This window comes from Heteronotia binoei, chromosome 8, assembly GCF_032191835.1.
Source record: "Heteronotia binoei isolate CCM8104 ecotype False Entrance Well chromosome 8, APGP_CSIRO_Hbin_v1, whole genome shotgun sequence".
Taxonomy (NCBI): Eukaryota; Metazoa; Chordata; class Lepidosauria; order Squamata; family Gekkonidae; genus Heteronotia; species Heteronotia binoei.
Genome location: NC_083230.1, coordinates 96,557,658 through 96,581,987, shown reverse-complemented (window position 1 = coordinate 96,581,987; position 24,330 = coordinate 96,557,658). Strand labels below are relative to the sequence as shown.

The 24,330-nt window shown below is 44.2% G+C and overlaps 2 protein-coding genes across 2 annotated transcripts in view; one reads left to right on the top strand and one right to left on the bottom strand.

The window, feature by feature from the left end:
• The window catches only part of DENND11 (DENN domain containing 11), a 39,512-nt gene extending 36,234 nt beyond the window's left edge, over positions 1-3,278 (top strand). The window contains exons 7-9 of the mRNA XM_060245682.1: positions 209-359; positions 1,314-1,382; positions 2,329-3,278. Coding sequence (XP_060101665.1) covers positions 209-359; positions 1,314-1,382; positions 2,329-2,524 — 416 coding nt within the window. The 3' untranslated portion in view covers positions 2,525-3,278. The remainder of the gene's footprint in view (positions 1-208; positions 360-1,313; positions 1,383-2,328) is intronic.
• Positions 3,279-9,090: 5,812 nt separating this feature from the next.
• AGK (acylglycerol kinase) overlaps positions 9,091-24,330 on the bottom strand; it is a 52,209-nt gene continuing 36,969 nt past the window's right edge. The window contains exons 10-15 of the mRNA XM_060245681.1: positions 22,590-22,647; positions 20,510-20,657; positions 20,115-20,212; positions 16,413-16,483; positions 12,358-12,442; positions 9,091-10,656 (exon numbers count right to left, since the gene is read on the bottom strand). Coding sequence (XP_060101664.1) covers positions 10,522-10,656; positions 12,358-12,442; positions 16,413-16,483; positions 20,115-20,212; positions 20,510-20,657; positions 22,590-22,647 — 595 coding nt within the window. The 3' untranslated portion in view covers positions 9,091-10,521. The remainder of the gene's footprint in view (positions 10,657-12,357; positions 12,443-16,412; positions 16,484-20,114; positions 20,213-20,509; positions 20,658-22,589; positions 22,648-24,330) is intronic.

Here is a 24,330-nt window from a genome sequence, read left to right as displayed (position 1 = left end):
AGGAAGGGAGAGGGGAGGGAGGAGGAGGCGGCAGGGAGAGCGGGAAGGCAAGGCAAGGCTGCAGGACCGGGAAGGAACAGTGGTGGCAGTGCTCAATGGTTGGTGGCCCTGAATCAGTGACTACAGGTCAGTAAGGCCTGTCGAACTTGACTTCTGAGTCATGCGTAGAATTGGCCTGCAAATGAGCTGTCTTCCTCCTCTGCTGTAGGCACGACAGAGAAGATCTTTGAGGAGAAGAGGGATCTCTATGATGTCTATGTGGACAACCAGAATGTGAAGACACACCATGAGCATCTGCAGCCACTCCTGAAGATCAACAGTGCAGACAAGGAAAAGTACAGGAGGCTCAATGATCAGAGGTAGACTTCCCAGTAGCTCTGTGCTGGGTTAACCTAAGCATTTTTTTCTCAGAGTTGCTTCTGACTCCCATTCCCTTTATTCTGTCCTCACACGTAGGGCTGTTTGTACCACCTGAATGTCTCCTGGGCATTTTGTAAAAGTGCTCTTGACTGCTGGATCCACTTCAGGTTTCTAGTACTGACGTTCAAAGCCTTATGCGGCCTGGGACCGACATACTTGCTGGACTGCCTCTCCCCATATGAGCCCCGGAGATTACTACAATTGGCTAACCAGCATCTTTTGACCATCCTTGGCCCAAAGGAAGTCCAGCTTGCCTCAACCAGGGCCTTTTTGACCCTGGCCCCGACCTGGTGGAATCAGCTCTCCACAGAGGTTCAGGCCCTACTGAATTTACTACCATTCTGTAGGGCCTGTAAGATGGAGCTATTCCACCAGGCTTTTGGCTGAGGCAGGCTGGCATCCTCACTTCATTGCTGCACCATCTGTTTGTCCTCCCTTACACTGACGTATTGATTTGCCATCTCGACTATTAGATCTCGGGCCAACAATTATGACATCTGTATTTTAATCTGTAAAGTGTGCCCTCGCTGCTTATGCTGTATTTTATTCTGATATGTTTGTTTAATCGTTTGGTTTTTAACCATTTTATTGTGTTTGTAATCTGCCCTGAGCCCATCATGGGAAAGGGTGGAATTTAAATCCACTAAGATAAAATAAAAATTAATAATAAAATAAGAATTCTGTAACTTCAAGCAGCCACCAGATTCCTGTCTATAAGCAATAGTTCTGTGCTATACTAGATGGTGTGCCAGGTCAAATGTTGAGATGTAAGCATGCTCAAATTGTGAAGGCCACACACAAAAACTACTGACTGAATAGTCACTGAAAAGCACCAGGGGGCTGTTGCAGAGTGTATAACATCAAAGCAATGGATGTGTGTGTTGTTCTTTCAGACAGATGCTGATGTACTCCCAGGAAGTGGATGGGGACTGCAGCTCTTGTGAAGAGGACCTCTTCATCCTGTGAGTTGTCTGTGGAGGAGTCTGTAAAGCTTGGCTGCCTGGGAGGGTGATGGTGGGGAGGAGTCGGACCGTAGCTCAATGGCAGAGCAGATAGAATGCATGTCAGAGGCCTGGAAGGACAGCAAAAAGGGGCTTACAAAAGCAAGTCCCTGTAGTGCCTTTCCCAGATAATTTGGGCTGTATGGTGCCCAGAACCTTTGGCAGGTGGGTCCCTCTAGGGCTCTAATTGCAGGGTTAAGGCCAACATTGTAACTTAAAAAAAATTATTTCTTTCTTAAAAAAAATAAAAAAATGATATAAAGACAAAAATATAGCAACAGTGGTGGTGGATCTACTATAAATGTTTTCCAAAGTATCTAAAAATAAGTCCAGTTGCCGTCTGTAAACCATGCATTCAAATATTGATAGAGTTCTAAGGTCCACAATCCATTGATTTACCGGAGTTGGGCTTTTATCTTAAACTTTGTTCTTTCCAACATTGTAACTCTTTCATAGCCTTCCAAAAATCTAGGGACTATAGGAGTGGATTTAACCACATATCAGGACACTGGATGTGCAAATATCAAATCACTTGAGAATAGCAAAAGGAAAGGTGAGCCCAAAATAAAATTCTCGAAGGAGAATGTATTGATTGCACGAACAAACTAGAATTCTGAGGAGGAACCTTTTGAGGATCATTTTGTTGCAGCATGTGTGTGAATCAATACAGTCTTCCTCCAGATATGAGGAAGACTGTATTGATTCTCCTCCGTTGTTTCTAGGAAGGCTTCCACTTCCTCCCGCATTGCTATGTGGTTCACTTTCAGAGAGTTGCAGGCTAGGCTTCTGGACTGTATGTAGGTTACCCTTCCAATTAAAAGAAAAGAATGCTAATGCCCCATCTGTGGCTTTTGCAAGAGGGGCTCCGTTGGGCCTCACGTACTTCCATTTCCCGTTCTTTCTGCAGTTTTTTCATGGAACAGAACAACCGAATATTTCAGACCCTGATGGAGGTGTCAGCCAGCCAGGACAAGACTTTGACAGCTGACCATGCCCGAGGAATGGGCTTGGACCCCCAGGGGGACCGTAGCTTCCTCATGGACCTACTGGAAGTCTATGGCATTGATGTCATGCTGGTCATCGATAACCCCTGCTGCACTTAAAGGAGAAGAGAGGACATTCGCAAGGGTGACGGAATGGCAGCGATTTCTTGCAGACTGCAGGAAGCCGCCGTGCAGCCTTCCTGGAACTCGCCGGGACTCATGCCTTGATGGATTGCCTTTTATTTAAGAGAACACTTTATAGAGAGTGTTATTTATCATTTTCGTCCAATTAACTTTTTTTTTAATTTCCAGGCATCCTAACCAAGATGGTGACTTCTCTTTTCCAGGATAGACTGCCCAGGTTCCCCTCTTGCCTTTTGAGACCTGGAGGGCCATTGGTGTGTTTCATGATCTTCTGTACTCTCAAGGGGACCCAGCAGTGGGGATTCTGAGATCCTAACCAGGACCTTGCTGGCTGGGAATGAGGGTAGCCAAGCAAAGCACTTTTCTCTCTTGGGGACCAATGTGAAACGTTATGCTGCTTTTGAGCCTTTGTGTCTTGTCTGCAGGCGGCACCCCCTTCCACATGGGTAGAAGCGATTTTGTGTCCCACTACTGCAGTTGTAATTTATGCATGTTAGGACCCCTGTGCTCTACAACACGTGACATTTCCACTTGAATTCTGGTTGAGCTGCTAGGTTAAGATTTTGCTGTTAAATCCAGCAGGCCTCTCTCTTTCTCTCTGTGTGGCAGGGAGGAGAAGTAGAGGACAATTTATTTTTCCATGTCTAGCATTGCTAAAGCAATAGGCCCTCGGTAGCCCTCTTTCTTTTTGTGGCTGAGCAATGGAATAAACTCAATAGTTCCATCCCTCCCCACCTTATCTGTTACTGTTTGGCAGATCCTGCTTGGTGTTAGCTCCTGTTTCAGCCACAGTGAGTACCTCATAACTACCGTTCAAAAAAAGGGGGAAGGACCAATCACAAGCGATTCCATATCCAACCTGTGATATTGACCTTATCCCTCACTCTGTTTTGTGCAGAATCTGTCTGCACCACCTGCAGCTACAGAATCGAACTCTTCTCCACTTTTGGTGGTCTGGGGGAGTTTCTGCTCACATGTAGCTCTGGTGGTGATGACCCCAATTACCATTGTGTTTCTGTTCTCTTGCTCTGGCTCAGTAGCAGAACTTTTGCATGGAGAAGGCCCCTGGATTCACCTCCCCATATCTCCAGTTAACAAAATCAGGTACTGTGATGTGAAGGACCTCTGCTGGAGACCTTGGAGAGAAGCTGCTAGTCAGAGAAGACAGGACTGACCTTGGTAGATAGTAGTCTTGCTCAGTGTAAGGCAGCTTTCCGTGGTTCTTTCTGTAGAAGGCAAATCATTGTTCTGTTGCAGGGAACAGCCTCGAAAATGCACCTTCTGGCTCCACAGCTGAAGCGGTGATCATGGGATTGTACTGAAATTCCAGTAAGGGGCGGCGGGGTGTGTGTGTGTTAACTTCTCCCTCTGCAGGCATTTTGGATGTAGACTGGCTTTAGAAGGGATCTAGTCAGCAGTGAGCCCTTTGCACATCCCCAACAAAGGTATTTTGTTTAGCTTGCAGAAGCTGTCAGACTTGCCAGGTTCTGCTTTGTGCAAAAGAGCCTGCTAGGGTTAGAATCTGCTTTAACTTGCATTGCAGGCATTTTGGCAGTGATTTGTGTCAGTCTGGGCTGCTTCTTTGTGACTTGTGTAGCAGCTTCACTGCCTTTTGCTTGTTGTAACTGCACCAGGATCTAACAGCGAGTTTAAGTAACACCACTGAGAGTTCAGTCCATTTCTTCAACTGCCTACTTGCAAGTGAGGACTGAGCACTCGCACATCCTCATTGCTGCGTTAAATTAAACTCTTCTGATCAGATGCCAGCTAGGCAAATAGGAGGTTTGGTCTCCGCCCCCTCCCCCCCGGCCATGGTTCCTGGTCCCATTAATGAACCACCACTTCACTCTTTTGTGCACAGTCTTCTCCATGATTTGAGACACAACTCATGTATTCCCCCTCCCCCAATACAAAGAACATCAGAGGGCTTAAATACATGTCCTCCCTGGATCTCTGCAATCAGATGTGCATTGTGAGTTGCATGCCAGGAATTCCCAAGTATGTGTGACCCAATTCAGATTGGCATCCTGGCATGCAGTGAGAAGGTGCCTAAACACCCCATACTACCATCTAGTGGCTCTGGGCAGCTAGGTAACTGATCTTGCAGAACACAACAAAAATACATTGAATCCCACAGGCATTTGTAGCAGCTGAAGTGGATATGCTGTATAAACTCTTTCCACACTGTCCAGTAATGCTTAGTGAGTCAGCAGGCAAAGCCAACACAGCTAGCCCTTGCTAAAATTTGAATGAGGGCACCTGAGTAGTTAGTTGCCAATCAGTGCGGGACAGATTCTGCCCTTATCCTGCTTTCAGTTCAGCTTGTGGGTATCTGGGGGTTCTGTCAGGCATCTCTCAGCCATTCCTCTTGGGGAACAATGGGGTTCTGCAGAGGCAAGTCTTTCCTGGAACACGCTCCTTTGGCATCGTAGCACTTTAGTCCCCGGCTGCTGTTAATTGCTGTCCTTGCAGGGAGATTTCCTTTTTTCCTGTCTTGCTTTTAGTGCTTTGAATATAGGCTACCTTCTCCTGGAATTCTGCTGTGTTGCACTCTTACTCTTTGCAGAGAGTACTAAGCATTTTTTAATATATACATACATACATATATATATATACATATATATATATATATATATATATATATATATATATATATATATATATATATATATATATATATATATATCCCCTCTTTCTAGCTGTCTTGCAGAGACGATTCTCCCCCATGGATTAAAGAATTCCTTTGTATAAGAAAAGCTAATACGTGAAGCTTTTATCAGCTTCTTCATTCAGCTGTTTACACTCTCAGTCCGCTGAAAGGGTTACTTCTCTTGCTGTCCACCACGGTGGATTCCTGAAAGAGTCAGGCCTCTGATTTGTAATGTTGCCTGTGTTTTGCTTCTCTGACTAATTACTGAGTGGCAGTTTTGAGACCTGGAAGTCTTCAGATGTCTCTGTCACATTTTTCTCTTTCTGAGAAGCAGCATAAAAGGTTGTTTTGCCTTTTGCCCCCACAATCCTTTGAGGTAGATTAAGCTGATGGGGGAACAACCGGTCCAAGGTGACCCAGGGAGCTTCATGGTTGAGAGTCATGGCTGAAGGTCCAAGCAATGTTTAAAACTAATGCTTAAGCAAAGAGGCCCCCAATACTGATTAGAAGTCATGGCACAAGGGGGTTTAATGCTTCCCCCTGTGCCATTTCCTTAACCTGAAATAATCTCCAGGAGCCACTACATGCCCTACTGGGATAAACTTTGGTCTGTATGTCAGCCCTCCTTCCTGTGATACATGATCTATAATTGGCCCCCTGCACACTGGAGAACTGAGTTTCCCAGCATTCACCTGGTTTGGCCCTAAGAAGGGATCTGAACTTGGCTCTCCCTAGTCCAGCACCCAACCAACACTGGCCTTCCAACATTAATCAGGTAGTGCTGAAAATCCAGGGCCCCCACAGATTCCACCCATCAACAGACACTGTGGGCTCTCTTGGTTGCCTGTGTTTTCGCAGGTGGGATGAAGTCCCGTGGATGGCATTGTCCATACATCTGTGGAATTAAAAGTCTCTTGAAACAAGACTTGAGCATATTATGTAAGAGGTGACTGGAAAGAGAAAATTGATAAAAGCAGATTAAATCAGGTAACTTTTCTGTTAAGAGGGAGATGGTCCCATTGCTTTAACAGGAGCTTGATGCTCACAGATCTAGCAGGTGATGTGTTTATTACACCAGGTAATGGTTCACTGCTTCATACCTACATGTCAGTGGGTTGCTGTTAATGTTTTAAAGAACTGACCACTGCAGGAACCAGTGTGGGGATGACTCACTATATCACAAGGCTGCTAGTTTTGGTTTGTTGTTTATATTGGTGCATGAGAGCCCTTCTCCCCATATTAAAACCCCCACAAATTTGTGGCCTTCAAGTCCTTTTACAATTTAATTTGTACAGATATAATGCACACTCCTTATTTAAATCAAAAAAGGCAGCATCAGTTGGTACTGCTGTTTTTTGATGCTTGCCAGAGTTTTCAAGAGGTAGTTCACAGCAATGAAAGGGGTGGAAAAACCTTCAAACAGAAGGAATCAACTTGTAAAAAGATGCTGGGGGATCTAGTAACTTGCTGTATTTTTTTAAACTACTTTTCATACTGAAGTTGAAATGACTACGTCTTTTAAACTGGCTTCTGTGAATATGTTCACTGCATCCTTGCTCAGCATCTGGTTAACAGAACTCCTGGTCACGATACAGTTCGGGGAAAACAGTGCAATTTACCTTTTTCAAATAGTCCATATTGCTTCTGCTAGTACTGTGAGAAAATGAAGAGAAACACAGCAGCACTGACTCCACCTCACTGGTTTCTGGGAACTCCATGCAGTACCCTATCCCCATTCCCTCATTCTTCTGAAGTTTCATGAAGCAGAGTTGATAATCTGTCTTGGCAGCCTTTCAGGGCTGGAAAACTGCTTTAGAAATTAAGGGGAATCTTTTGAGCTCAGGCCTGAATGATGGGCAGAATCCTAAGTCCAATTTTGTCCTAGATTTAAAAAAAACTTTGGCTTTATACTATAAGAATGGATAGAAGTCTTGAAGGAAAGGAATAACAGTAGCTGTTGACATGCTTTTGGGTACTATGTCCAAGTCAAATGCTAGAAATGAATTATTTTATAGGAAGCCTGCCATCCTTTGCAAATGTTAACTGCACTTTCCTCTCCAGTCTGAATATCTAACACTTTGTCGGGTGGGAAAGAACATGACTGGGATTTACAGAGGAAGGGGGGGAGAAGGTGCTACTGTTCGTTTACATGGTGCATCTTGGTCTGGGGCCCAGTAGGTGAGTCACCCAGTCCACAAAGATGTGGAAAGCTAAAAATCACTGTCAAGATGAATACCTGTGAATTCTCCCTTGTCACTGTTATTAAATGCGGGCTGTCCCAGGAAAAAAAGCAACACACAATAACATTTCAAAACACTGCAGCGGCATGACTGAAGTTGCAGCAAGAAACTCATGGCTGTGGGAATTCCACTGGCATTTCCCCTAGTCCTAGTCTAGTCTTTTGCTAAGTAAACCTCTTCCTACATTGGCCTGTAATGAGTTACATACATATGTATGTACCATTCAGTCACAGCCATTTTATGGTGACTCCAGCAAGAGGCTTTGAAAGTGAGAAGCAGAAGTGGTTTGCCATGGGCCTTCCTCTGCAGAGCCATTCTTGGAGGTCTCCCATCCAAATGCACTCTGCTTAGCTGCCAAGATCTGAGAAGATCAGGCTATATATACACCATGCTGCCTTCCCTCTCCTGTAATGAGTTAGGGAGGCTCAACCCACTTGGGAAGCATCTCTCTGACAAAAATATAACATGTCCCTTGTGACAGATCCATGTGGTCTGTCACTTTGCCAAGTGCCACCTTTAGGTATTTGAAAAAGAGATTCTATGGGCCTGTTTAGACGCAGTTTAGTCAGTTGTCACTGCTGTTTCCTACCGGGTTAAAAGTGGCTGATCAGACAGCAACATCTGCCTCTCAGTAGTCAATTGTCGTCGCCCCCCTCCAATCCTCCAAACCGGATTATTTTGTTACCTGCTCCTTTGTGGTGTTTTTCGAGTTGTCCGGTTTCATCTCATAGTTTTCTCTGTCTGGATAGTTCTGCTGCGATATTAACCAACTTCCGGATGTCTGAAGGCTGTCCCAGAGCAAAAGGAGCCTCAGACATTTTTTTTTTACTATTTAGCAATATGTGCATAACCACATAATGCTTTAACATGCGCATGCACGCATATGTGCCCATGTGCATAATATTCTTACGCGCCGAATGAAGGAAACAAAAAGAACTGCATGATGCCGTCATGTGGACGGCAGATGGTTTCACCGCGGAGGAACAGAAACGCATCCGTTTAACATGGACTCAACACGCTGTAACTTTTCAGGGTGTTTCCATTTCCTTTGTTTTAAATTTGTTAGATCTGTGCTGAAATCCAAGTGTTCGCTGCAGGACCACTGGAGAAGCCACAGCTGCATGGGTTGCCTTAAAGGGAAGGTTGTGATGAATCAGATGTCCCCATTGCTGTGCATTAGTCTGAGAAGTAAATGCTAAGCAATGGAACCAAAATAGTGTGTTGCCCAGCATTTTATTCTTAAAAAGCTGGCTTGCCAAAGTCACTTTTCTGTTCCCTATAGGAATGTTCTTTCTTGTTCCCTATAGGAATATTGAAAACCTAAAAAGATCTGCTTTGACTCCTGTAAGACCCACAAAATTACTACTTTGTTGTTGTTCTTTTAGCAAGCGCAATTTGTATCAACAGGAAGGCTCCCACAATGCATGGAAATCACTTGATCATTGGCAACTGAATGTGTGGAACCTATTCCTGTGAAAAGTAGATTGCTTGAGGGAGCACCATGACAGCAGGGTGGGCTACACATACAAGCCATCAAGTGATGGATGCACAGGAGGGGATCATACAATACATAAAAAGTAAGAAATAGCCTTCACTCTCGAGATGCACGTACATATGTACGTAACTCATTAAAAGCCAATATAAAGAGGTTATTTTTTTCATTTAATGCAGCCTTCTTTATTAGACAAGCTCTCATCCAGTGTAAGAAAGGACCAGTTTAGTGATAGCTGACAAGTCAGAAATATTTACTAGTCTGTATTCCCTTCTAAGAATTAAGAAGCTGGCTTTCCAGAGATGGCATCTTCTCCACACCGCCCCACCCCCCTGTTTGACAAAGAATTTGCTGTATAGCAGTCAAAAGTGACATTTCCCTGGTTGGTGCTGCAATTTTCAGCTGATCTGATAAACCTATAAGGATTGTGGTCCTTTGAACTTGCCTGCTTAAGACCGGTTCATATCTCCAATAAGGATAAATATGATCTGCCCAGCAGCCAGACTCTTCTCACTAAGCTGTGACCAAGCACTTTCCTTTATTGATACAAGCAATTCCTGTGACATTCTTTGGTTGCCAGTTAGAGGGAAGGCACTATATGTATGTGCCTGTGTGGAAAAGTTTAATGTAAATAAGAATCTTTTTTACCCTAATAAAATTCACTTTTAACACAACTGCCCTCTGCTCCTTCTGCCAATTATTCTGAGTACTTTTTTACCTTTACAAGACAAAGATGTAATTTGTTATCCTAGAATGCAATGCATCACTCTTAAACGTGATCTTAAAGGTAGATTAACCAGGATTTTTTTCTCAGGAGGCAGTAACTTTTAAGAGCTTCTTAAGAATAATGACATGAATGCCTATAGTTCTCAAGAACCTTTTAGAAGGTATGTTGCAATATCTCAGTTACAATTTCCTTTAGGGTGGGAGCATGGGTTCCAATCATGCGCTGCTTGTATCTGGCTGAAACCATTATCTTTTATAGAAGAAGTCAACAGTAGTATACGAGCTTGGGTGGGTGAAGTCCTAACTTCGTTTCAACTCTCATTAAAACCATCTTGGATGGCAGAGTTATAGGAGACCGTTGCCCGCAGAGCCGGACACAGAAGGCAAGAAGACACTAGAAGATAATCTGTCTATCAGTGTAACAGGGCTCTGAATTTCACTCTGTCTAGACAAAAGTATGCATCACTGCAGCATAACCTGCAGATTTCAGAAGGTAATACAGGTTGGGTGTATGCATTTCAGATATCCAAGCAAAGGAAACACACTATGTAATACCAAACAAGTCCAAATAGCCCTTTCACTGGAAAAAACTTTCCTCACACAGTACTGGACAGTCAGGTTTCAAAAGATGTTCATGCAACTGCCTTGTGTTCTGCTGCAGTCATCTCTGATCTCTTTCCCTTCAGCCATATTTAGTAAGACAAACCTAGAAGCCTGATAGCTGGTTGTGCACAACCAGACTTCAACTGCTTTCACTGCTTCGGAAAGAGGGTGTAAACTTTTCAGCTGTTGCTTAGCATTGTTTTAAGTACATTCATCTTAACAAAAAAAAATCTCTTGTGACAACAAGTGACATTTGCTTTGGCTACGATGTGCTTTGAAGCATTTGCTCTTTTTTCCTGGAGTCACAGTAGAACTGGAGCTTCCTGGGTAACAGCCTGACTTCTACGGGCATGGCTTCGTACTCCTCGTTGTCTATAGCCAAGGAGCCTCCTGTATCCTTGAAAGAGAATGGAGAGAGTTGCTGTTACCAGTTGCAAACAGCAAAACTGACCCAGATATGCTGCCTGAGGGACTGGTCTGAGTAGCTGCCCCCTCCAATAGGATATACCAGGACAAACCATGAAATATGGTCACACACCTCATTCTGTGTAATGCTGCTGCTCACAGACTCCCTTCAAGGTGCTCTCCTATCAAACACTTCATTTCTCACTTTTTCACCTTCTCTATGGTACCATGAAATAGTCTCTCCCCTGTGTGCAAGAAGCTGAAGGAGTGGGGGCCATGGACTACTGTGACTATGCAAAACTTTGTTCATAACCTGGGGGTGGAGGATGGGAATCACATCACTCAAAAGAATACAAGCCGATTTGGTTTCATACTTCATTTTGCTGCCCCTTCTGCATATATAGCAGAAACAGATGAGCAACACTTAACAGGCATTCAGGCCAAGGAGCCACAGATGGCTCTCGTTCCTTCGTGCTTTACACATTTAAGAAGAATCTTTCCAGTTTAGAACAATGATCTACTAAGTCCAGCATCATCTTTCCTACAACAACCAACCAGATATTCAGCTTAAAAAAGCAGGGCAAAATAGCGACAGCCTCTGTCTGCCACCAACAACTTGTGTTAGCGGCCTAAAGCTTCTGCCTGCTGAAGTTCTATTTAGCCATCATGGCCAAAGTCACTGATACCTCCATGAATGTGCACAGAAAAAGCAGCGTGTCCAGCCTGCCATGCAAACCGCAAGTTGCTTATTTGCAGTAAGAATGCCCCCCCATTTAAAAGCATGCTATAAGAAGAATTAAATAAGCATTAACTATCTAGGGAAAGATAGTGGATGCCTGAGAAATTCAGGAGCAGTTTTTCAATATGAGTTTCTTAGGTATGGTAACATCATGAATTTTCTGCATGGAAAGAAAACAGTAGATATGTTGGGAAAGTAGATTACGGTGTATGATGTCGATTCAGGCATCTATTTCAGTATGAATATATAGTGAAAAAGCCATAGCAATCTGCAGCTTCCTAGCATATGAATGGGATTTGGCACAGTAACATGACAGCTTACAAATGGCTTTCATGGTCCTCCCACCCACGGTCAGACAACACTCCTAGGTTAGCTTTGTCTCATCAGATCTCTGAAGCTAAGCAGGGTCAGCCATTGTTAATACTTGGATGGGAGGACCATGAAGGAAGTCCAGAGTTGCAAGACAGAGGAAGGCAATGGCAAAGCACCCATGAATGTCTCTTGCCTTGAAAACTCTACAGGGTCACCATAAGGTGACTGTGAATTGACAGCACTTTCCAGCACTATCAGGGCTGTTTGCCATCTATTGTTAATATGGTTACTTATTTCATAAAGTGGCTTACATTGTTCTCCATCTTATTCTCAGGGTACCCTTTGAGGAAGGTCAGGCTGAGAACACAAGATTGTCCCAAAGTCACCCAATGAGCTTGGCAGAGTAGGGATCTGAACTTGAGTTTCCCAGATCCTAGCGACCAACACCCTATCCAATTCACTGAACTGGCTGTTCACTTGGATCCCTTGGAGACATAACAGGGCAGGCCCGTTATTCTGAAAAGAGCTTCTCAGGAAAGCCAGCTCTCCTTCCCAAGGTGGAATACATGACCCAACTCTGTGAGCATCAAGTCTTCTATTACCTGAAAGAAACTGAAGCTAAGCTTTTTTCCAATTTCTCACCTCTGGAAGCTGTAAGATACACCGGCTGGCCTGAAGACACTGGCTTCCTTCTGGACATAAGTGAGGGTCCTGCATCTTCTGGGTTCTGTTCAAAACAAAGAGGCAAAAAGTAAGAGTTTACAGGAGTGTTTGAAAAGAAACCGCAAGAACCAACACCAATCAGGCTGTGGGGTCAGTTTTCATCTTCTCAACAGTTTGTAGGCCTCACCTGATAACTACCAATCCAGGGGAAATCTGAGATACAGATGCTGTTTCTAACTGGTTGCTCTCTGGCCTACCTTGACAAGCCATACACAGAAAGCCATGACCCTCCTCCAGGCACTCTGAGTTACTGGCATCCTTGAGAAACCCTTCCTGAAAGGCTCTGGGCAAGAGCATCTTTAGATGAGAACTCACAGCTAATTGAACAGGAAGCCAAGATCAGCATTGGTCCACCAGGGAACTGCTTTAAGAACTTAGACAGTGGCAAAGCAATTGTAATAATGTTGGTCAAATGCTTCAAAGTGCTAGGGAAGCAGGGTACACTGGGCTATATCATTGTTCAGTAAATAAAACCAAAATACATCAAGACACATCATTTCCCCATAGATCAGCCTCTGTTGTAGAAAAAGTAACTAGTGAAGTAGCCCCAAATTGACAGAGATGCTCAAGAGCATGGCGGACTAGAGAAAGTGATATCTGGAGTAGGAATGGGCATGAACTGCATTTTTGTGGTTCAGTTCATAGTTTGTGGCTGAATCGCAAACCAATATGCCATGAGGCACTTGAACCACTACTGTTGGCTGACTGGTCTTACACTGGTGAGAATGAAGGCTCCTAGAGCCAGGCCAGAGTAACTGGAGCACTGGACTTTGACCAGGGGAGACCCAAGTACAAATCCCAACTTAGAGTTCTTCAACTGGACAAGATGTCTGAGGTGAGCAAATACCTGACCTCCCCAGTAAAGCAGCACAATTCAAGTGAGATCCCTCTGTTGTGGCTACTCTAGAATATGACATTGTGAGGTCTTGGTCATGACATTCACCCGCTGGCCTTTATCTGGTCACTCTCAGCCTAACCTACCTATAGGGCTGTTAGAAGACTACAACTGGGCTCATTGGGCAGAAAGCAAGCTCTGGGATATCATGATACCATCTTAAAAAGTCTTCACTAAAATGGATTTCTAAGGGACATATACACAAGGAAGAGAATTGTCCATATAGGAAGAGTCTGACTTGCTGCTTTGATGGAAAACACCACCTTTCAAACTGGCCTTTTTTGGAAACAGGTAGAGTGCTGTGACAAAAAGAGCAAGCAAAGCTCTTGCTACAGAAACACATCCCTGTCTTGGGACCCTGGCCTAGAAGAAGTAACCTGGAACAGCTGAATGTTAACAGAACTCCCTGCATGATCTTACAGTCATCCACTAGAGAGTCTTCTGGCCCCATTTAGTGCTCATTCCAGAGGCATTTTGGGAAAGGGAAGGCGAGCCACAAGAAACAGATGTTACTGCCTGATCCAGGTCTCATGGGAACTGCCTTCTGATGGTTTTCTTTAGTGAGCATTTATACCTACTGTGCCTCCGCAGAGGCCTTCACTGGCTAATCCCTGACCATTTCCTTTCTAAATTTAATCTCTCCAGAGATCTGCACTGCATCACTTCTCTGCTGTTTGCTTCTCTCCCCCTCCTATCTATGGCATTTGAGGCCAGAGCTGGAAAGGGCCACATTCTTTACAACTGCCTGCATTCCAGCAAAAGTTGCTGCTTCTTGGTATTCTCTGTCTCTGAAAGCTCCCCATATGAAGTCTCTGAAGAATTCACTGAGAGCACTCTACTTCTCGATGTAGAGAAGTTGACCCTTCCGCAATACAGGATTCTCACTGCCATTTTGTGCAAAGGGAGAAAGTCACTTGGGAGACAAAGCCATTGAAAAAAGTCTGTGGTCAGAGTCCCATGTGATTGTGGGCATCATTGCTTTGGAACTGAATGGGAGGGGTCTCCAAATAATGTCAGATTGGGGGATTTACTATGCACCATCCACTGAAGATGTGACATTGCATCCTTCTTCCCCAGCACTTTTGCATACTGCCATCATTTGTGGTAATGGAACCATTTGCTGAGCATTGCCACTATTAACTCCTAGCATGAACCATTTAGGCACCCCAGCCATGGTTATAACTCCTATGGGACATGAGTGAGCCTCCACACCCAAATATTGTTGTGTATTGATAACTACAGATGCCTGTGTGCTGCTTTCAATTTCCTCAAAGAACCATACTTCCACTGACAGTGGTGACAGTTCATCACAGAGAGTTAAACACAACTATACACTCCTGGCAGGGCTTGATTCAGAGAAGGCAAGATCAGAGCACCAAATCATCTAGAAATGCATCAGGCACCAAAGCCATTAATTCTTTTATCTGTCATGGCTTGGAAGCTACTGCCTTTCCATTTGGAGAGCAGAAGGATTTTTCCAACTTGTGACAGCAAAACGGCCACCATATTCTGAAATGCATGTTCACCACAACAGAAAACTTGCAGGTAATATCACGCATGCCATTCCTTCCTGAAGATTCATGTTGGACAACAAAGCCCACCTCCAGTAAAATAAATCAGCCATACCTCTCCCAAACCCAACACATTTCCTTTATCCCTTTTGGATTTAACCTCAGTCCCAGTGGCCAGCCAAAACAACACAGCACTGCAGCTTCCAAAAACTGCTTGTACCTAAAAAATCTGACAGGTTCATAATGGGAAGAGAGCCATAATAGTGTGGGGGAGGGCACCCACCTCTTTGTGCTCCAAACCTGGCCTGCTGATAGAATCTCAAACACAAGATCTTATCTCAACCAGGGGCATCTGTCTGAGTATATCCGTGATGTTCACCTCTTAAGTAACAATATAATTCAGTCACAACTTTCTACAATTCTTAACTACCTATTAAGTGTAAAAAATCCTATAACTTAGGGTTCAACAAATCCCAGGTGCCAGGTCACAATGGGGCCTAGAAATTTCATTGTGCCACACAGTGGCAATGATTTTACTGTAATGTCGCTCAGCAATCCTCAGAACTACACAGCTAACTTATTGTTTCACACAGGAATACATTTTGTTGTAAGGTACAAAAAGGGACGCGCATGAAGTTCTTGCCATTGCTTGTTTCTGTTTTAACTTCACATCCTTTAATGGTGGTGGATGAATTCATTTCTTAACTCATTGCTTTCTATACTGAAACCAATATGCAATTAGATGGATCAATAATGAAATTATGGAGAAGTTAAGTTAGCTTTAGAAGTTAGCTGTGTTGCATTGATGATAACAAACAGTGATGAGCTTGGGATTAGATTTTTTTAATGGCACTGGTAACTAGAAAAAATGGCCACTAAAATCAGGGGTCATTTTGTAGAAAAAGAGGTCCCGGAGCTCATTAGCAGAACTGATTTGCATATGCCACACAGCCCCGACTTCACCAGAAGGTGTACTAAATTATATCAGCTCAGCATCTACCTTAAAATGCTTCTTGAATTATAACTGTCATAACCAGGGCTTTTTTTTTGAGCAGGAACGCACAGGAACGCAGTTCCGGCTGGCTCGGTGTCAGGGTGTGTGGCCTAATATGCAAATGAGTTCCTGCTGGCTTTTTCTACAAAAAAAGCCCTGATCATAATAAAGCCTTACACCCATCATATTTTTAAAATTACTTTCTCCTATGTGGACTCAGTGGCATGATGAAGATTTCCATCTGTCTGCTTTACATGTTTTGGTTATTTTCCCATTTTTTTGTGGGGAAAAATATTAGAAAGTTTGTCAAAGAGTTCAGCAAAATTCTCACAGGGGGGATGAACAATGGAGCCCAGAAGCAAGTATTGGGGGGGGGGGGGAGAAAAAGAAAGAGCACAATAAAATTTAGAGGCTCCTGTGAGCTTCTGCCAAAATGAGGCCTGACTAAAATACAAATCCTTGAAAGCTGAATAATGAGTCTGACTCCTATATTTTTTAGTTGCTTCCTTAGAGCCTAAAAAAAATTGCCAAGGCCTGTTAGAACTATGATGAGGGATAACAAACCCCTACTCACCCTCTTTTTATGTATTCTCCCTTACTGATTGTATCAGGCTCAATGCAAATATTCATGAAGTCTTCAGTGCGCTGTAAGAAATTTTTAGAAAGAGAATAAATCAATACTTATATCTACACTGTCTCATTTGCCTTTCAAAGAAATATTTACATGACCAAGCTTGTGCCTCTGAACAACAACAAAAATCAGTTTCTATCATTCCTGGGGAAAAAATAATATTTACTGACAAGAGTGCTATAAAGAGAACAGTTCCTGTGTGTGCTTTAAATGGATACTGTCATGTTAAAGTCTATATACCAAGCAAATTCTCACATGCATGCGCAATTCCTTATTCATTATCTCTGTATACCAAAGACTAACTCAGAAGATTAATTTTTTGCATTAACATTCATGATGCCTTTTTACACTCCCATTCCACATGAAAGCAATCAAAAGACACCAGCTCTTTATGAACCATAACAAAGCCCTCACAAGCAAGAACACCATTAGTTCTGAAGAGGGGAAGAAATGGCTTATTCCCATTAAAACCTTTAGCCAATTAGCTTATTGTGGAGAAAACACAGTATGCTGAGGAAGAGTTTATCATGCCTTTCAAACATCCAATGAAAAGCAACCAAAATGACAACACAGCGTGCAAGATTATGAATTCTCTGGAACTCTTCATCAGACTGGATGTTTTTTTAAAAAAGTGGGAGGAGGGGGGACAGGAAAAAAGATCATCCAGGCCACAATCTTAAAGCCTCTTTGCTTCTTCAACAAAAGGCTCAGCTGATTTCAGGGGATGCAGGCTGTGGCTAGTATCAAATTATCAAGTTACTCCCATGGCATTTTGAGGAAGACAGGGTGACAGGCTTGTTCTTGAAACCGAGGGGACCAGCACCATCTCTCTGATAAATCTGAAAAACTTGCTTGATTTTGTGGTACATATAAACCTTCTCTTCACTCAACAATGTCCTCAAGGCAGCAAGTGTAAAGGCTTTGGGTAACGGATGTGAGGGAAATGTTTTACTGAGCCTGAAAAGTACATAAGATCACTGAAGCAGGAGGTTTAATAAAACTGTAATGAAGATTCATTTATGTGCATGTTATGTGGTGAATTCCCTTTAAAGCTTGAAGTTACCAGGTCAGCTCATAACCACAGACAGTCCTCATAACTCCATTGCCTTTTGGTAGAGTTAAGCCACTCTGCCACACTACCAGGCAGAGCTGCACATAAAATTGTCTGCTCTTTTGCTGAGACAATCCCCCCATTTTGGTCTGCGCTCTCCTTCAGGCAGCCCTCAGTTCCCAGCTCCTGAGAGGTTTAGGTTTGTTTTTTCCTAACCCTCCACCCCTCTGCTGAAAGCAGACTAGATGCTGGAGTAGCACCCCCATACACTCAGGTGTGAAAACAGCAGAGCAACTGTTCTACTTCTCAGGGTAGGACAGCCTTCTGTTCCTCATAGATGGCCTTAAGACCATGGCCTAAAAGATCTTTTCCTCCCTCACATCTCCATATTTCTGTGTGTTGAACACCTAGCCTGATGAAAAGTCCAAACCTTGCACAATTTGTCGTGTCATTTGGCTGGTCTTGATAAGGAATATTTACATGACTTTTGCTATTTAGATTTGCCTTGGACCAAAGCAGCTACTTACATCTTTTCTTTATGTATCTCACTCATCCTTTAAGTCAGGGGTGGGGAACCTTTTTCTGCCAAGGGCCACTTAGAAACTTATAATATCATTCGCGGGCAGCAGGAACTCATTAGCATATTAGGCCACACCCCTGATATTAGCATATTAGGGCCCCCAACTGGAATAATCAAGTGGAAGTTGAATTGGTGGAAGCTGGCTCCCACCCCCCACCCCTGCCACCTCTCCTTCCCTCCCTTCACGCAGAAACTGCAGCTGCTCCCACCAGACCCAAGGCACCCAAATACCCCACCAATCGTCCTTCACAACACCCACCACTCAGGCTCCAGAGACAGAAAGAGAGAGAAATAAAGGGAGATAAAGAAATGAGAGGGGAGAAAAGGAATTAAAGGAAATAAAGAAAGGGGGGAATGGAAATAAAGGGAAATAAAGAATTGGTGGGGGAAGAAAATAAAATAAAGGGAAACAAAAAGGGGGAACAAAAGCATGAAAGAGAAACAAAAACATGACCATCACCACCCCGCCAGCCAACCAACCACCATGGGGAGGCTGCTATGCAGCCTGGCCCACCCAGCCCAGTGACCCCCGCAGCCCAGTGATTCCTGCTGGCCAGCTGGGTGGGGAGGCCAGCACACAGCCCAGAGATTGGTGCTGGCTGGAAGGGGAGACTAGCACGCAGCCCGGAGATCACCGCTGGCTGGATGGGGAGGCCAACCTTCCTGCTCAGCCGCCAGCGATCTCCAGGCTGCGCGCCAGCCTCCCAGGGCCCAGTTGGCCAGAGAGAATCGCAACACACGCCACAGGGATCACCACCAGCCAGCTGGGAATGGGGAGGCTGGTGTACAGCCCTGCGATCATCGCCGGTCAGCTGGACCCGGGAGGCCGGTGCACAGCACGGCCCAGAGATCTTCATGGGCCAGCCGGGCCCGGGGAGGCTGCTGTGGGCCAGTCTGAGGGATCTCCGCGAACCAGAGGTTCCCCACCCCTGCTTTAAGTCAAAGAGGGACAAGTGAGTAGAGACAGAGCACAGGGTTTAAAACACTGAGCTGAAGGCAGGTTTAAGTCAAGAAAACTACAGGTGAACCTACTCGAGAAAGCCCAGAGTCTGACCAAGGCTAGACATGAGGAAATCTAGATTAGACTATTGTTGTATGTTCTAAATGGGGCTGCTCTCCAAAAACATCCAGACATTACAACTAGCGCAGAATGTGGCTGTGAGAGTGTTTCTTACAGAGCAGGAAAAGGCACTGTGTGGGACACCAAAGCCACTTCCACCAGGCAGCAGCAGTTTTAGTCAGCCAACTCTTTGGCTTCCAGTTTGGTGTACTGGTTAAGTGTGCAGACTCTTATCTGGGAGAACCAGGTTTGATTCCCCACTCCTCCACTTGCAGCTGCTGGAAGGCTTTGGGTCAGCCATAGCTTTCGCAGGAATTGTCCTTGAAAGGGCAGCTTCTGTGAGAGCTCTCTCAGCCGCACCTACCTCACAGGGTGTATGTTGTGGGAGAGGAAGGTAAAGGAGATTGTAAGTCGCTCTGAGATTCAGAGTATAGGGTGGGGTATAAATCCAATATCTTAATATATATCGGATAGTCTTCCTCACACTTTATAAGGATATTTCTGTAACCATTGGGATTAGGACTTTGCTTTTGCAAGAAAGAGAAAATAAAAGAATTTCAAAAAGTTCAGCTCTCCACTTAAGAATGTACTGCTTTGTCTCATGGAATAGCAAAACGCACAAATACCTGAGGACAAAATATGCCTAACAAGTTTAAACATCATTTTTTTTCCCCCCTCTGGCTCACACATTCTGAAATGCCCACAACTGTCACCCAGTGCATTTTAAAGGGAAACACACACAAGCACAGACATTGTTGTCATTTTCATTCAAGACCAGAGGCACTAGGCCAAAGTTATTTTCAGGTTACAACATGCCTGAAAGAAGACATTTCTTCTTGGCCCAGTGGTTAATCACCCTCCCTTCAAGAAAACTGAAGAAAAGTTCTAAAAAGCAGCAGCTTCTCTGAATGGGAAAGATAGTTTATGAGGATTCTTATATATTTGCGCTCTTACTTTCAGGTCAAGGCATCTGTTTTGAGTGGTGATGGAGAATTCAATCGCAGACAGCTGCGTTTCTTGCCAGGCCTCAGGGGTCACCTCCTTGGGGATTTCTAAGGTCCAAGAGGAAAGATACCATTGAGCAGAAAGTGACAACAAGGCAATATTATGTGAATGCTAGCAAAGGTCAAGATTGTTCTCTTTTTAGCTACCCCACAAGGCTTCATTTCATCCATCTTTAATGCTCAGGGATACAAGAAAGCAGGGCAAGCTAGTGTTGAAAACTGCCGTCAAATAACAGCTGACATATGGCTACCTCCTACGGTTTTCAAGGCAAAAGACGTTATATAGGCACAGGGGGGAGAAAGAGCTCTTCTAACAGAGAGGGTGATCTCCACACATCTGCTTACCTTTGACAGTCGGTGCCCAGTATTGTGAGAGCCTTTTGTAAAGCCTGATATATAAAGGTGGTCTGCTGGTCTTCTGTTCTGGCTCTTCTGGAGGCCTTGGAGTTGGGCCCAAATAGGCAAGGGAGGCTGGATGCTTCTGAGGCCAGCCCTGGAAGTTTGACCAGGAAAGGAAAACAAAAGACCCATTTGACAGGGCATCTAATGGCTAGGCTGAGACATTAAGAAGACTATGTGGGTCTAAGAGAGGAAGGTAAAGGAGATTGACGGCTGCCACCAAACACCTGCAACGCAGAGGCCATTATTTACAGGGCAGAACCACTGGACAGAGGAAGGGGGTGCTTGACTTTTCCACTGATGGCAACTTCTTCCTGCCTCAGCCTTTTCTCCCCACCATCATGCAGCAAAGCACTTGTCTGGGAACCTCGGGAAGGGGAAAGTTTCCGTGGGAGAAAGCTGCCAGGAAAAAAATGGTGCTCAACTGAAAAGTTTGAATTAATCCCACGTCTGCCTTGCAAGTGGTGCTGGTACTTTGAAACTCTCTGGCTTTCCAAGACGCACCAAATTTCTAGCTTGGCCCTTAGAACCACTGTGATCACCACAAAACACAGCCTCTAGCAAAGAGTACGGTACCCCTGCCACAGAACACAAAATGTGAAATAGCAAAGGTTTCAGGGAAGGTCATGAGGGTCACCATTACCACTTGCATCAGTAAAAGGGATATATAATCAGCCTTTTTATAGTCAAGCTTTGCATAGTTGTCCTGTGGAACTCAATGCCACAGGACACTAGTCCAGCGTTTTTTTTGGAGAGGCAGTACATAGATTTCTCAGACCAATAAATACAAGTGCAGTCATTATACATTGCTAAATGATAACTGGCCACTGTAGCTGACACAGATAGAAAGCTTAGTGTTGCTTAGTGGTTAAAGTGTTGAACTAGAATGACCTCAGAGGGGTTCAATCCCCACTGAGCCTACTGTGGCCCCGTTCCTCTGTTTCCAACACTCACCCAATAAGGCTGTTGCGAGGATATAGTGGAATATAAGAACTCTTTAAAGGTTGGGCATATACAGCCAGAGATATAAGTAATCTGCTCCGTTTACTTCATAAATAACTTTACGGTTTGATCAGTGTTGTGAGTTGTTGGCTGAACAGTGGGAGGAGAGAGTACATAACCACAATTAGCATTCTCCCCCAAAAGCCTCTCACGAAAGCTGTGGCCACCAGCGGGAGACTTTGCACTTGTTGGTCTAATAAAGCCTGCTGTTAAGTGATTGATGCTGCAGCATTTCAGCGGAAGGTTACACGGTATATTATCTGTTTGGGGAATCGGGAGAGGTGTGAAACGGGGGAGGGGGGAGGGAAATGTAGCCCCTTTAACATATGTCAAATCCTTCAGTACTTGAGAACTTTAAAACTAGAGCAATTAACCTTTCTGCTCATTTTGTGACAGAAGGCAGGCTGAGTGTAAGAGGCAGATTATCAACAGTCCTGTAGGCTCTATTTATAGGCACTGCTTACGTCAATTGAATAAATCTCAGGACGCAGCATTAGCATAACAAAACCACAAGAGAGTGCTGCTCGGGAGGAAGTTGCTTCTATGGGTCTCTGCTGCAAGCAGCATCTCTTCACCCTTCTGCTACATTCTAGCAGCTTCTGGCATTGCAGTCCTATTTCAGCTGCAATCCAGGACGAGGTGTTTCAAGATGAACTGTTTCTGCTGCCTGACTGTCAAATGGGTTTCAGATCAGCCCGGTGCTGATGTTATGGCTACATTCCCTTCTGCAAACAACACAAATTGCAGCATTGGTTAAACGTGACAGAAACACATGAAACTGCCTTGTATCAAGGCAAGTCATTGGTCCCTGTAGCCCAGAATCATCTCTACTGATTGGCAGCGGCCTTCGAGAGTAAGACAATCCTATCTACTGGAAACGCGGAGAGCTGAAACTGGGAGGGACCTCATGAAGGCAGAGCACTGCATTCTGCAACTGGACCATGCAAGGGATAATTCACCCATATGGCAATTCACCTTCCTCCCAATGCCACTACACCAAAGCAACTCAGTGAAGCACTTTTACCTTTAACGTATTGAAAAAGTGGGCTGCTTTCGTTTTCAGAGGCCCAAGGTACCAGTACCTGGAAAAGGAAAAGGAATTATTGGTGCAGTTTCTACTAAAGCTTCAACTGGCTTCCATGCTAGTACACACAGACCAGAGAACTAATCCAGACTCTTGGTAACTCTCTGTGCCTTGGGTCACCTTAGGAGGGAAAGAAAATCTATTCTTGGGTTCCCCAACCTTTCTGCACCTGTGGGCATTTTTGGAATTCTGACAAAGGATGATGAGCACAACCACAAAATGGCTGCCACAGTAGGTGGAGCCATCATCAAATGGCTGCTGGAGGTGGAAGCCAGCCACAAAACATCAGGATACAAGATTATATATAACTCTACAGTAGTTCTGTTTAATGGGATGCTTTTTAGTCTACACAAGAAAAAAACAGGGACAGTGAGAAAAACGAAGCAACCGGAAAACAACAAATATCCCCCTTTCTCAATTAAAACAATACTTGAGTGCACTAAAGCACTTATAATATTAAACAACAATAAATCTATATCACCAGGAAATGAAGTTCTGTAATGTACACACTAGTGCCAATAAATACAACAGGTATCCATATATTAAAACACCAAAGTAAACTCCAGATTTCCAAGGAATTAGTATTTAACACTCAACGTTCAAATATATGTAAATATGGATTCTCCAAGTGTGCATAAAGATAAGTTCTCAATGGAATTTTGACCACGATACTTCTCATTTCAGTAAATATGGTTATCAAGAGATGCACATATAAACAACTCAACCCTTTATGTTAGAATTCCTAATGCCTACATATCCAGTACAAATTGTTTATAATATTTGAACACGTCTTTATTCAGTGCCGTACAACCTCTATAATATTAATTACACACTCTTCCAGAAAGGAAGATATTTGGTGTTTTCTGGTTTTAGTCTACACAGACAGAAGGCCTGTTGGACAAAAAAAAAACCCCACTTAGCCCCACCCACTTTCCAAAGGCACTTGGTGAGTGCCAGGGCAGGTGTCGTGGCATCCATAGGCACCACACTGGGAACCCCTGATTTGTTCTATGGTGTCTCATGGAGGACACTAACAGAGTGGACCCATTAGGGCCAGGGTGGCCAAACTTGCATAACATAAGAGCCACACAGAATAAATGTCAGATGTTTGAGAGCCACAAGACATGAATGTCAGATGTTTGGGAGTAGAAAGGAAGGAAGGAAGCAAATAGGTGGGGGAGAGAGATGTGGAAAGAAAGCAGCTTTAACTTTAAGTGCATTCTCCAGGCTGCTGGTCAATGGGGTAGTGGGGCTTCAAGAGACACACAGTATGTGTGAAAGAGCCACATGAGGCCCCCAAGCCACAGTTTGGCCACCCCTGCTGTAGACTCACTGGAAACTAGACTCTAAGACAATTGTCAAAGAGCCCCCAACCCAGGGGTGGCCAAACTAGCTTAACATAAGAGCCACAAGACATGAACATCAGATGTTTGAGAGCCAGGAGGGAGAGAGAGGTGGAAAGAAACAACTTTAACTTTAAATGCATTCTCTAAGCTGCTAGCTGGCTTTGCTTGGAGAAGAGAATGCCTTCTCCAAACTGGTCAACAGGATGATGGGAGCTTCAAGAGCCGCACAATATGTGTGAAAGAGCCACATGTGGCTCCTGAGCCGCAGTTTGGCTAGGGTTTTGCACACCTATACTCAAGTTTGCTTATGGAGCCCAGGCAGGGGAGAAGCAGCT